Source organism: Diabrotica virgifera, chromosome 2 (assembly GCF_917563875.1).
Source record: "Diabrotica virgifera virgifera chromosome 2, PGI_DIABVI_V3a".
Taxonomy (NCBI): domain Eukaryota; kingdom Metazoa; phylum Arthropoda; class Insecta; order Coleoptera; family Chrysomelidae; genus Diabrotica; species Diabrotica virgifera.
The window spans coordinates 121,224,433-121,237,464 of record NC_065444.1 but is presented as its reverse complement, the minus strand read 5'-3'; the positions used below and the strand labels follow the sequence as shown (position 1 = coordinate 121,237,464).

The 13,032-nt window shown below is 33.4% G+C and overlaps 1 protein-coding gene across 1 annotated transcript in view; it reads left to right on the top strand.

Annotated features, from left to right (window-relative positions):
- The window catches only part of LOC114325218 (dorsal-ventral patterning protein Sog), a 399,096-nt gene that overhangs the window by 372,091 nt on the left and 13,973 nt on the right, over window positions 1-13,032 (top strand). Inside the window, exons 7-8 of the mRNA XM_028273215.2 lie at window positions 321-711; window positions 3,460-3,941. Of these exons, the coding sequence (XP_028129016.2) occupies window positions 321-711; window positions 3,460-3,941 (873 nt within the window). The remainder of the gene's footprint in view (window positions 1-320; window positions 712-3,459; window positions 3,942-13,032) is intronic.

Genomic DNA, 13,032 nt, shown 5'->3' with positions numbered 1-13,032 from the left:
GAGCAAAATTAGTACTAGGGATTCCAAAACGTTAATGTCTTTCGTACCCGTTACAATACGTGGGTGACTTGGGTGACACCCCTTTAAATATTGCTGATAATTTTATAGTATATTGAAATTTTGAATGGATTCACTTGTAAATTTACTTAAAAAAGAATTTAAGGTGAGAATGAAATATTCATTAAGAAAACATTGTGTGATGTAGCTCGAAGGGTTCTTTTAAATAAATATAGGTACCTACCTTTTATAAAGGATTTTTTAATCTTTTTTAAATTAATAATTTTTATAAATTTTTATTATTTTGCTTTCTTATTTTACAGAATATCAAAGTTAACAAGCCAGCTCCAGACCTAAATCTTATCGAACTCAGTTCACCAGTGACCCTGGCAGATCTTCGTTCACTCTCCCGAGGCAGAGTTTTACTGACAGTTTCATCGGTTTCTGAACCAAGCGCTTTAAGGCTAAGTGGTAGCATTATAACTAAAGTGACTTGTGAAATTTTCCAAGCGCTCTTGGTTGGTGACAGAGATTTAGCGTCTACCAGTAATGGTCTAGCATGGATGTATCTTAACAATCAGGGGGCATTGATTTACACTATACAGATAGACAACAGAAATACTGACCAGCTTCATAACGTTACCCTAACAGATGCAAGTGGTAAAAGAAAAGCTGAGGTTCTGACTCCATATTTTCATACAGGAGTAGCACACGGTAAGAATATTTAAAAAATACAAATGTTGAATGGGTTGCATGTGTAAGTCCATAAAATGAAATAAAATAAAAATTTACTCACAGTCAATTTATTATTTCCTCCTGACGACCGGTTTCGCTGTTTATAATTTATGTACAGCATCATCAGATCCCGGTAACAGTAAACTAAATGATGCTGATACAAGGGATGATTTCACAAGTTTGCACTATCATACATCATACCTGTTTGCTCAGTTACTGCTATTAGGGAACTGATTGAAAGGATGGGATGGAAAATATGGATTTACTGCGTTCATTAACACATATTTGGAGAAGTTCTTGAGCGGTAAATAACTACCAACAAATCATTGATAGATGGAGATTGTTTATATCGGTTTATAGAATAAAAAATGTGATGTTATTTATTATTGGGTTATATTTATATTTATTAAAGAGTTTTATTTATTATTATATGTTATTTATTAAATCTGCGACAAAATAAACGAACGAATAACTCTGCAAGAGGAACAGCAAGGATTTCGGACAGGAAGATCATGCACAAATGCAGTTTTTGTAATAAGACAAAAGAAAAGTCGCTGGAATACGACAAACCAGCATGTATGTGCCTGATAGATTTGAAGAAAGCGTTTGATAGAGTGAGAATTCAAGATGCTATACATTTATTATACGAAAAGGGAATATCACTGGAATTAGTAAAAACCATTGACAGTATATTATAAACAGATAACATAGCTATGGTAAGATGAAGAAGCAACCTATTAAGTTTGAAACTGGCATTAGACAGGGAGATTCGCTGAGCCCATTAATATTTAATCTGATAATGGATGAAATCATAAAGAAATTTAAAAAAGGCGAGGATATAATATGGGAGAAAAGTAAATTAAGATAATATGCTACGCCGACGACGCCATAATAAAAACCGAAATTGAAGATGATCTACAAAGATTAATAATTAAAGAATTCGACGACACAGTGCTCATATACAACATGATGATCTCAACAGGGAAAACTAAATCGATAGTGATATCATCGGAACCGAGACGATGTAAACTGGTCGTAAATAACAGAATAATAAAACAAGTGATAGAAAAGGAATCCTTGGGAATAAAACTGTCAAGCTACGAAAAAGTGGAAGAAGAAGTACAAAAACAAGTGAACATGGCAAACAGAGCAGCAAGATGTCTCAACAACACAATCTGGAAAAACAAATATCTCGCAACGGAAAACCATGATATAAGACCGATAATGACGTACACAGCAGAAACAAGAGCAGATACGGCGAAAACTAAAAGACTGCTGGAAACGGCAGAAATGAAAGTCTTACCAAAAATAACAATCCAAACTCTAAAAGACAGAATAAGAAGTGAGGAAATACGAGCGAGATGTGGTATAGAAGAAATAAACATGTGGACCAAAGAAGAAAAATGGAATGGAATCAACACATTGAAAGAATGGCAGAAAATAGAATAGTACGAATAGCAAGAGACAAATCGCCAAATGGAACAAGATCATTGGGAAGAGGGACGATCGAGGAAGAGATGGTCAGACAACGTTAATAGAGGCTAAAAACCGAAGTAAAAAAGCTTGAGCCTATTTATAAAGTAGGAAGAAGAAGAAGAAGATTTATTAAATCTGTTTATTGTGAAACAGACAACGTTCAAATTAGAATAAAATAACAAAAGATAGGAAATCTAAGAGCAAAAAAATTAAATTTGAATGTGCAATATTTTAACACATGGGTTAATATTGTGAGATGTTTTAAATTTTGAACGGGCAACGATCTAATGTAGGAGATATAATTGATTGTGATGTCAGATTATAAAATTCTAAAAAGTCAAACAATAAAATCATTGAACTAGATAAACACAACTGTTAATTGAGCAAAACAAAAAAGTACTTCTGAAATCATCTTTCGTATCGGAATTATTTAGTTTAATATTCCCGGGACCTGATGATGCTGTGCATATTATAGACAGCGAAATCGGTCCTCCGGAGTAAATAATAATTTTTACGAAATAAAAGGCAGATTTAGAGCACGGAATTTTATTTAATCTTGCCCAAGTATACTTGTAGAGACAATGAGGCGACTTAACGCCTTTGAAATGTGGACCTATAGAAGAATTATGAGGGTCTCCTAGGTAGATAGAGTTAAGAACAATGAAGTACTGAGAAGAATAGGTAAAGAGAAGGAAGTTGAACTTACAATTAAAGAAACAAAAATACAGTATCTCGGACATGTGATGCGGAGCGAGAAGTATGGCATCCTGCGACTCATAATGCAGGGAAAGGTAGATGGCAGAAGAAGCATCGGCAGAATACGAATTTCATGGCTGAAGAACCTGAGAGAATGGTTTGGATGCAGCTCAAAACAACTATTTAGAGCTACTGCCTCAAAAATTACAATAGCTATGATGATTGCCAACCTCCGTAGCAGAGATGGCACCTGAAGAAGAAGAAGTATACTTTCGCTCCTAGAGCATCTTCAGGGGCATTTCGTCAAGAAAAGGAAGGTATCCTCTCGAATGTCATTTATTGTCTGATTGGTGGCAACTTAAATTAACGTATATCTGAAAAATACACTACACGAAGGACAAACAGATAAATTTGAGTGCCGGTAGTTTTGGTACTTCTACATTTTGAAGATGTAGGTACAATGATAAATAATAAATTGACTGTGAGTATGTCTCTTATTTTATTTCATTAAACAATACAATTTAAATGCGAGTAATCATGTAATTCTCTTTCTAGGTGCTGAAGACAGAATGGTTCATAAGATTTTGGAACCCCTTTATAACAGTAGACTGGATATGAGAATATCTGTAGGCAATAGCAGTTTACATGGTCATTTGAACTCTAAATTAGTAGCAGATGCCCGTGACGGTCCAGCTCCAATACTTCTCAAACGTGAAAATTACTCTTTACCATCAACGGTTGGTGGTATAGTATGGATATCCGTAGACAGCGAATGTCATATTCACTACGATCTATCAATTTCTGGATTAGGCCATGAAAGAAAATTAGAATTGTATTTAGAAATGTATCCTATTATAGCCCCTGGTGCACCAGTTTTAATAAAGACTCTTGAAGAATTTGAGGGTAACCAAGTGGAAGGTAGTCCAATAGAGTATTTAACTAAAGAAGAACTCGACATGTTGGACGGTGGAGTGACATTTGTTAAATTGAAGGATTCACTTCATAAAGTAGTACTTCTTTCAGCAACTCTTACAAAGGTGAGTTTTTGCATATGAATACAGTATAATAATAGTAGGGGGGAAAGTATGCTAAATTTGCAGTTACTCGAGCGCTTTGGGGACCTATTGGGTTGTGAAGAGTAGGTCCTAAAACCAAAAAAAGATAAGTACAATTTTCCATTTAAGTGGGGACTTTCCATTTTTTATTATAATTTTCCATTTACAACAATCGTTTTTTGAAGTGAAAACTTCTTTAGGGACGTTGTGCGATTTTTGGATAGGGGAAAAAGCATTGAATTCGCGACCGTCATCGCGACCATTATCGCGACCTTCATCGCTTATTATTTTTATGTATATATAAATTGTATAGAGGTATTTAAATTTAAAATAAATGTAAAACCTATTTTAGGATGGGGAAAAAGGATTTATTTCGCGACCCTCATATCTTCGGCGAAATAAATTTTGTACGTATCTATATTATGTGTATGTATACATAAGTTGTATAGAAGTATTTAAATTTAAAATAAATGTAAAACCTATTTTTGGATGGGGAAAAAGGATTTATTTCGCGACCTTCGAAGAAATAAATTTTTGAAGTGAAAACTTCCTGAGGGACGTTGTTCACTTTTTGGATGAGGAAAAAATATTAAATTGGCGACCGTCATCGCTTCGACGAAATAAATTTTTGAGGTTAAAATTTCTTTAGGGACCTTGTGCACTTTTGAGATGGGAAAAAAGTATTGAATTAGCGACCGTCATCGCGACCGTCATCGCTTCGAAAAAATAAATTTTTGAAGTGAAAACTTCTTGAGGGACTTTGTGCACTTTTTGGATGGGGAAAAGTATTAAATTAGCGACCATCATCGCTTCGACGAAATAATTTTATGAAGTGAACATTTCTTTAGGGAGGTTGTGCACTTTTTAGATGGGGAAAAAGTAATAAATTAGCGACCGTCATTTCTTCGACGAAATAAATATTTGAAGTGAAAACTTCTTTAGGGACGTTGTGCACTTTTTGGATGGAAAAAAATTATAAAATCAGCGGCCGTCATCGCTTCGATGAAATTTATTTTTGAAGTGAAAACTTCTTGAGTGACGTTGTGCACTTTTTGGATGGGGAAATATCGCTTCGACCAAATACATTTTTGAATTGAAAATTTCTTCAGGGACGTTGTGCACTTCTTGAATGGGGAAAAAGTATTGAATTTGCGACCATCATCACTTCGCTGAAATAAATTTTGTACGTAGGTATATAAATTATGTGTATGTATACAAAATAGCATAGGGTATACGCATCGCGTATATAATATAGCACTTCTTTTTGGATGGGGAAAAAGCATTGAGCTGGGAATTTATTTACTATAAGAAAATTTCACTTCTATCGGCACTCCCACGAGTGCCTTCAATTTTTTCGATTATGGCGCCATCTATCCATAATTCGAAAAATGTCTCGAATAAAAGTTATTTATTTTTGCGTAAGGAATCCAAATCTGCAGTAAAAAATGGAGGCTCCTATTTAAGATTTAAAAGTAACCCCCCACCCACCTCCGTGGGGGGTCGTGTTTGGTGCCATTCGATAGATTTTTCAAAAATACTCAATACGTGTATGTTCAATATCTGATTCGAAATATTTGGGATTCCTATTTAAAATTTTCAATTTACCTCCCACCCCTCTCCGTGGGGTGTTGTGTTTGGTATCATTCAATAGATTTTTGAAAAATATTGAACAAGTATTTTTTAGTTTTTCGATCTGACGTTTATTTCTCGAAATATTCACTTTTTTCTTGTGAAATTTTGTGACCCACCTATTTTCTTACGCCCCGCTCAAACCGTCAGATTTTTTAAATATACATTCTTTTGCATGTACTTAACGTAACTTATCTTAATCTGACGATTTCGAGTTTTTTAATGATAGATTTTTTTTTCGGGCCTCCCTTAACGAACTCCCCTGTATTCAGATCCAATATATGTTAGGGCTACAATTACAGGGTACAAAGTTTCTCCCCATGTGATAATATAACGCGCTCGAGTAACCGCAAAAATCCCCGCTTGGGCTCCCCTACCATAAATAATGGTTCCACGACATCTCGTAACGCGACAGTTCGTAACCCGACAAAAGAGTAACGGACAATTCATAACGTCGTCAGTTCGTAGCGGCGACACTTCGTAACGGTACAATTTGTAACGCCAACAATTATTTTTTTTTTGCAAATTGAGTATTACTGAATTGTAATAGAGAGGAGACCGTCTATTACAATTTTGCCAAGATCAGAACTTGATAATTACAAACACGTTTTTCAAGCTATCAAACAGACGACTGCACTCGTATACATGGGGATTACTCCCAGATATATCGGACAAAGTAGTCAAATACAAACTATATTAGGATAAATGAAAGATATCATAATGCTATTAAAGCTCTGAAAGCATATCCCGGAGCAGACGTGGCCTCAGATCACAGCGCACTTTCCCACTTATCGCCAGGATGAATTACACTCACACTTAAAAACATTAAAAGAAACCAAAGAATTCCTACAATAGACACAAGTAAGCTTAATGAACGACACGTAAAAGAATGCCTCCAACACGAACTTACAATGACAAATAATGACACAAAATGACAAAAATAATGACAAATAATGACACACAATGACACATATCGATGGCGTAGAGTGAAACCCTCGTATCTCAATTTTTATTTAAAAAAAATTATTGTGTTATTCCAATGAATACCTCGTAAGCTATTAGTGCAATAAATATGGTTGCTCTATCTACAGAGCGGTGACATCTAGTGACGTGAATGTAAACCACGTAGCCATCTTGTAAAATTTAAATAAAACGAAAACCTTGTATGTAACGACGTGGTAATTGTTTTGTGAAAATCTTTGAACATCGGTTTATATAATGTAAGTTTTTTGTTTGTCTAATTAAAAACTAGTAAATGCATGACACTTGTTTCATAATTTTATATTATTTAATCTCTTGATAAAATGGTTTTGGTATAAAAAATGTTTTTTGTTAAACTCTCTGAAAATCACATATGAACCTCTTATTCCATAATGAATGTTACATCCCACGAATGTTAAGTGTTTGACATACGAGTATTTCATGCATCGTATTCGACGATGTTCCGTATTATAATACAACGTTACATTATTTAATTTCAGGTCATGTAGAGGAAAATCTATAGTGCAGCTACCTTTAGCACAAAATGAATCGTCAGAAGATGTACATAGTGAAACAGACAATATCATACCCTCTACGTCTACAGGTGTTTGTAGGGCTTCCCCAATGGAGTTGTTGGAAGATAACGATGACTCTGATGCTGATCCACTATTCAACCCAGAAGATGAGACAGAATCGGAGTCTTAACCTGATGAAGAAAGACAAAATTTATCAAATGAAGCACCTTTACCAATAATGACTAATACGAAGACAAAACGAGCAAAACGAGGACGAGCAAGTAAAGACAACTGGACTTCGGAGAAACAAATATTACAAAGAAATAAGGGAGAAGAATATTTTGGTAGACGAAAAACAGAACAAGGAAAAATTGTTTTTGATGTACCTAGGGCATCAAGACAACTGAAACCTCGATGTCACCACACAATTTCTGCATTCTTTAAGTGCAGTTCTGTAAGTGATAATTTAAGGCAGAATATTTTTACTACTTGCTGGAATATGAGTCGTCCGAAAAAAAAAACGTTTTATAAAAGCACTAGTTTTGAAGAAGGATGTTAAACAAAGGCGAACAGATAATCCAAATTCTCGTAGAGGCAGTTCCTTTCAGTACCATTTAAAAGATGTAGGTACCACCTTTCACGTTTGTAAAAAAATTTTTTTACATACATTAGACGTTGGAGAATGAACCGTACATGCTTGGGTCGGTATTAAAGATACAATTAACACAACAAGAAATCCTGTCATCAAAACTAACGAGAACACCAATAGACAAAAGGTTTATGACTTTCTTGATAGTTTACCAAAACTGGAAGCACATTACTGTAGAAAAGATGCCGCTAAATTATATTTAGAACCTATGTGGCAGTCAAAATATAAATTGTATACAGAATACTTAAACTTCCTTGGTGTAAATAATGAACAACAGCATTCAGTATCTAAATTTGTATTCTGGCAAATTTTTGATGAAATGAATTTATCTTTATTCCGACCAAAAAAAGACCAGTGCGGTATCTGCTGTGGCTACAGAACAAAAAATATTACTGAGATTTTTTATAATAGGCATATTGAGCGTAAAGATGAGGCGAGGAAGGAGAAAGACAAGGACAAGGAAAATCAAGATCCATCTGTAGTGGTGTTTACGATTGACCTACAAGCCGTACTACTTTGCCCTTTTTTAAAAGCTTCGGCACTGTATTACAAAACGAAACTTATTGTACACAACCTAACAATTTATAATCTAGGAAATCATGACGGATTTTGCTTTTTGTGGGTCGAGACACACGGAGGCCTTAATGCTGACGAATTTTGCAGTATTTTGTATGATTTCATTATCCATAATATTGACAGAACTGTAGTAAAAGAGGTAATTTTCTTCAGCGATGGTTGCACACACCAAAACCGCAATGCAATTTTATCTAATGGATTGCTTCTGGCGTCAGTAAAAACAGGATTAATTATTACTCAAAAGTTTTTAGAAAATGGTCACACCCAAATGGAGTGTGACTCGATGAACTCCACGATTGAACGACATCTAAAAAATAGGGAGATCTATTCACCAGCAGGATACGTAGAAGTGTGCAAGACAGCTCGTACGCATCCTAGACCATACCAAGTAAAGTACTTGGAATACGACTTTTTCTTAAAATTTAAAGATGTCCCTTATTTAAACTCAATACGTCCTGGTAACCGTGTTGGAGATCCTGTTGTAGTGGATTTGTGTGCAATACAATACCATCCTGAAGGTACGATGCAAGTGAAGAAAAAATTCTCAGATCCTTACGAGAATTTACCCAGGCGCATTAAAAAACCGGAAGCCTCTGACAACTTTATGCAATTATACACCAAAAAAAATTCTATTAAAATTCAGAAATTTAATCATCTTCAAGAATTAAAGATGGTCATTCCAAAAGATATTCATTCATTTTATGATGAGCTACCACACTAACAATAAACTTTTTCGTAATTTTGTTTGATTTAAGAATTTATTATTTGTTTGTTTTATCCTAAAAGATAATCAGTTTTAGTTCTAATGCATTGTGAACTTATTTTTTAAAAACTGTTCATAAAAGTATACGCTTAATACCGTATTGCTTATTTCATAATGCATGAAATACTCGTATAAATACTAACTCACGTTGCGTGAAAATCACGTAAGTCACGGTACTACGTCATAGTAATGATTTTTTTTAAAAGTAATGTGTAACCTAAAAAAGTATTGCCCTTTAAACATACTATCCAATAAAATATTTAAATTTTTCGATATTCTAAACTAAAAAACAGTTTTAACTGTTTCCTGTAAAATTTGCAATTTTTGACATACGAGGGTTTCACTCTACGCCATCGATATGATATATAACCGTACAGGAAATGCTAAAGACTTCCGCAAAGGAAAGAGGAATGGATGAACGAGGAGATACTAAATATGATGGAGCCACGGAAACAATACAAGAACAAAGGTAATAATAAACACAGGGAGATTAACCACAAGATAAGGTGAATGATAAGGCAGGCAAATAAAAAATACTTTGAAGAGAAACGCAATAAAGAGAGATCGGGGATTTTCAAAAAGATATGATTTTTTTAATGCACACGATTAGCTTGATGTTCTATGTGCTACAGTGGCTACTTAGTTCAGAGAAATAAGGAAAAAAATATCCTGTTGGTGACACAACCCCCTCCAGGTCGAAACCAAATTTTTTGAGTAGTATGTACATCTACAATAATAACCTATATGTTTGCTGCAGCCGATTTTGGTGATATACATAGGTATAAACAAATAAACATCAAAAAACGGTAAATTTTCGCTTTTTTCGTCTATTACCAAAAAGTTAAGCACTTTAAACAAATTTGAGAGTAAGAAAATCATAAATCGTATAAAAAACTTCAATATGGCGTTCGCTGATCATCTCTATCCTTATTGGTTGCTTAGAAAATTGCAAAATAAATAATAAATTTCGAGTTTTTATAAATATTCATAACTTATGTAAAAATTAACTTAGAACCTTCTTATTACACGAAATGCTGAAACTTCTGGTGCTTAAATCATACTCGAAATGTAAAATCAGTTGGTCAAATAGTTTAAAAGTTATTTAATTTGTTTATCCCAAATTAATTTTTTTGCAATGCTTAAGTCAGAAAATGATGAAATTACAGTAATACTTTGGATAGTTTATGAAAGAAGAAGATTTACACTATTAATTTAATTAAAAAAAATGACAAAAAATAATTCTAAATATTGCAAAATTATTTTGCAAGAACACGTGAATTAAAAAAAGGGGTGGGGGCTAACTTCGTCCCTAATTGTCCTAGGACAATTGTTTTTATTTCTAAATGTTTATAAAAATCTAGTCTTTCTAAATATGAAAAAATAATTTTTCTACGGGTAACGGTTAAAAAGTTATTCTAATTTTTTATAAGTAAGCAAAGAATCGATGTTTTTTGCAAAATAATTTTACACTGTTTAAAATTACTCTTTGTCATTATTTTTTAATTAAGTTAATGGCATAAATGTTCTTCTTTCATAAACTGTCCGAAGTATTACTGTGACCTCATAATTTTCTGACTTATAATGTTGCAAAAAAAAAAATTAATTTGGGAAAAACAAATTAAATAACTTTTAAACTATTTGACCAATTGCTTTGAAATTTAAAATATAATTTAAGCACAAGAAATCTCAGTATTCTGTGTAATAAGAAGGTTCTAACTTAATTTCTACATAAGTTATGAACATTTATAAAATCTCAAAGTTTATGATTTATTTTGCTATTTTCTAAGTAACAAATAAGGATAGACAGACATATTCAGCGAACGCCATATTGAAGTTTTTTGTATGATCTATGAGTTTTTTATTCTCAAATTTGTTTAGAATGTTTCACTTTTTAGTAATAGACACAAAAGCGAAATGTTAGAGTTTTTTGATCTTCATTTGTTTAAAACTATGCATATCATCAAAATCGGCTGCAGGAAACATATAGGTTATTAATATAGATATCCATACTACTCAAAAAATTTGGTTTCGGCCTGGAGGGGCATGTGTCATGAGAAAAATCTTATTTATCTGGACTAACTGACACTGAAAGTCATCCATAACCGAATATATCATAAACTGCACATGGACATTAATGATCCACAATTTGGGTCCCGCAAAAGTCTAGAACGCGTGATTTTTTCATTTAATATACTAATACAAAGGTGCCTGAACGTCAATCAAGATAATATACAGTTCGTCTAATATACTTACCGTTGCACGTCATTATCTACGTCAAAGATCTAAGTTGACATTGTTGCCCAATGACAAAAAATTCTTGAATTCATTTTAAATCAAATTATATATCACAATCTATCACATAATTTTTGAGGAAGTACAACAAAACAAATGAATATTCAATGTAAATAAATAAAAACTTTAGACATAGAAAACAAGAATTAAGTTATAATCTTACGTTAAAGAGTAAAGTTAAGTAAAGAATTAAATTAGTAAATATAATAAAAAAAATACTTATACTAAAGAATAAAAAACAAATATGAAGTGTCATCACCGCAACTGTCAAATAAATGTTACCAATTTATGCCAAAATATCACCTTCGTTCGATTACAGTTACAGTGTGTTCCGAACAAATGTACTTCATAAAAACGGTTTATAATCCATTAATACAAAAATGAAACATATTATTGTGTATTTCTTTAAGTTAACATTAGGTAATAGAAATCTTAGAATATTATTTATACGCGTATATCATAAAATATGTCTAGTGGCTGTAATTCCAATGCACTTAGCAGAATTATTCTAAAAAAAACACACCTACCGCCTAAATATTTTGTGTTGGTATCATGTGACGTCAGGAACTATGACGCGGATGACGTGCAACGGTAAGTATATTAGACGGAGTATATGTGTGTTTTATTGACTATAATAAGGTATTCGATAAAGTACAACATGATCAATTAATGAATGTCCTGAAATCAAAGAAGATAGACTACAATGACCTTAAGAGCGTATCGAATCTATACGACAAGCAGCGAGCAAAAGTGCGTGTTAAGGAACAGCTGTCAGAGGAAATTGAAATTTGACGTGGGTGAGATAGGGATGCATTGTCGCCCATTCTTTTTAATTCCTACTCGAAAGAGATACTAAATAAAGTCTTGAGGGAGAAACAGCTGGAATAAAGGTAATTGGAGTTCCCATTAACAACATTAGATGTGCGAATGACACTGTCATCTTAGCCCATGATCTTCAGAGACTGGTGAACAGAATAGCGGTGTATCGCCAAAAATACGATCTAACAATAAACATCAATGAGACAACATTTATGCGAATATCTAAAACTTAAAGAAATAACGAGAATCTCCTCGTAAACGAAATCAATGTCCACAAATGATTACTTCCAGGAAATTAAAATTAGAATAGAAAAGGCTAGAGCAAATTTTCATAAAACTAGGAGAGTGCTCTGCACAATAGATTTGAAGTTAGAGCTAAGAGTTAGGTTGGCTAGGTGCTATGTTTTCTCGATATCAATGAAAAAACTGAAATCATTCGAGTTGTGGGTGTAGGTATAGAAGAATCCTGAAAATATCATGAACAGAACACGTCACAAACAAAGACGTTCTAAGAAAGATGAATTAAGAAATAGAAATCTGAAATACAATCAAAACCAGGAAATTTGAATACCTATCTCGGACTGAAATATTAGGTACACGTGGAGAGAGGTACGACTTGCTCCAACTCATTCTGCAGGGAAAGATCCAAGGAAAAAGAAGCATAGGGAGAGGTAGAATATCATGGCCGCGCAACGTGAGATGGCATCAAACGAACTTTTCAGAGCCGCAGTCTCTAAAGTCCGAATAGCTATGTTAAACATAATACATTATGATTACACTGATACATTATGATAAAAATAAACAGAATAATTCAATTTTGACGTTACGAATTGTACCGTTACGAATATG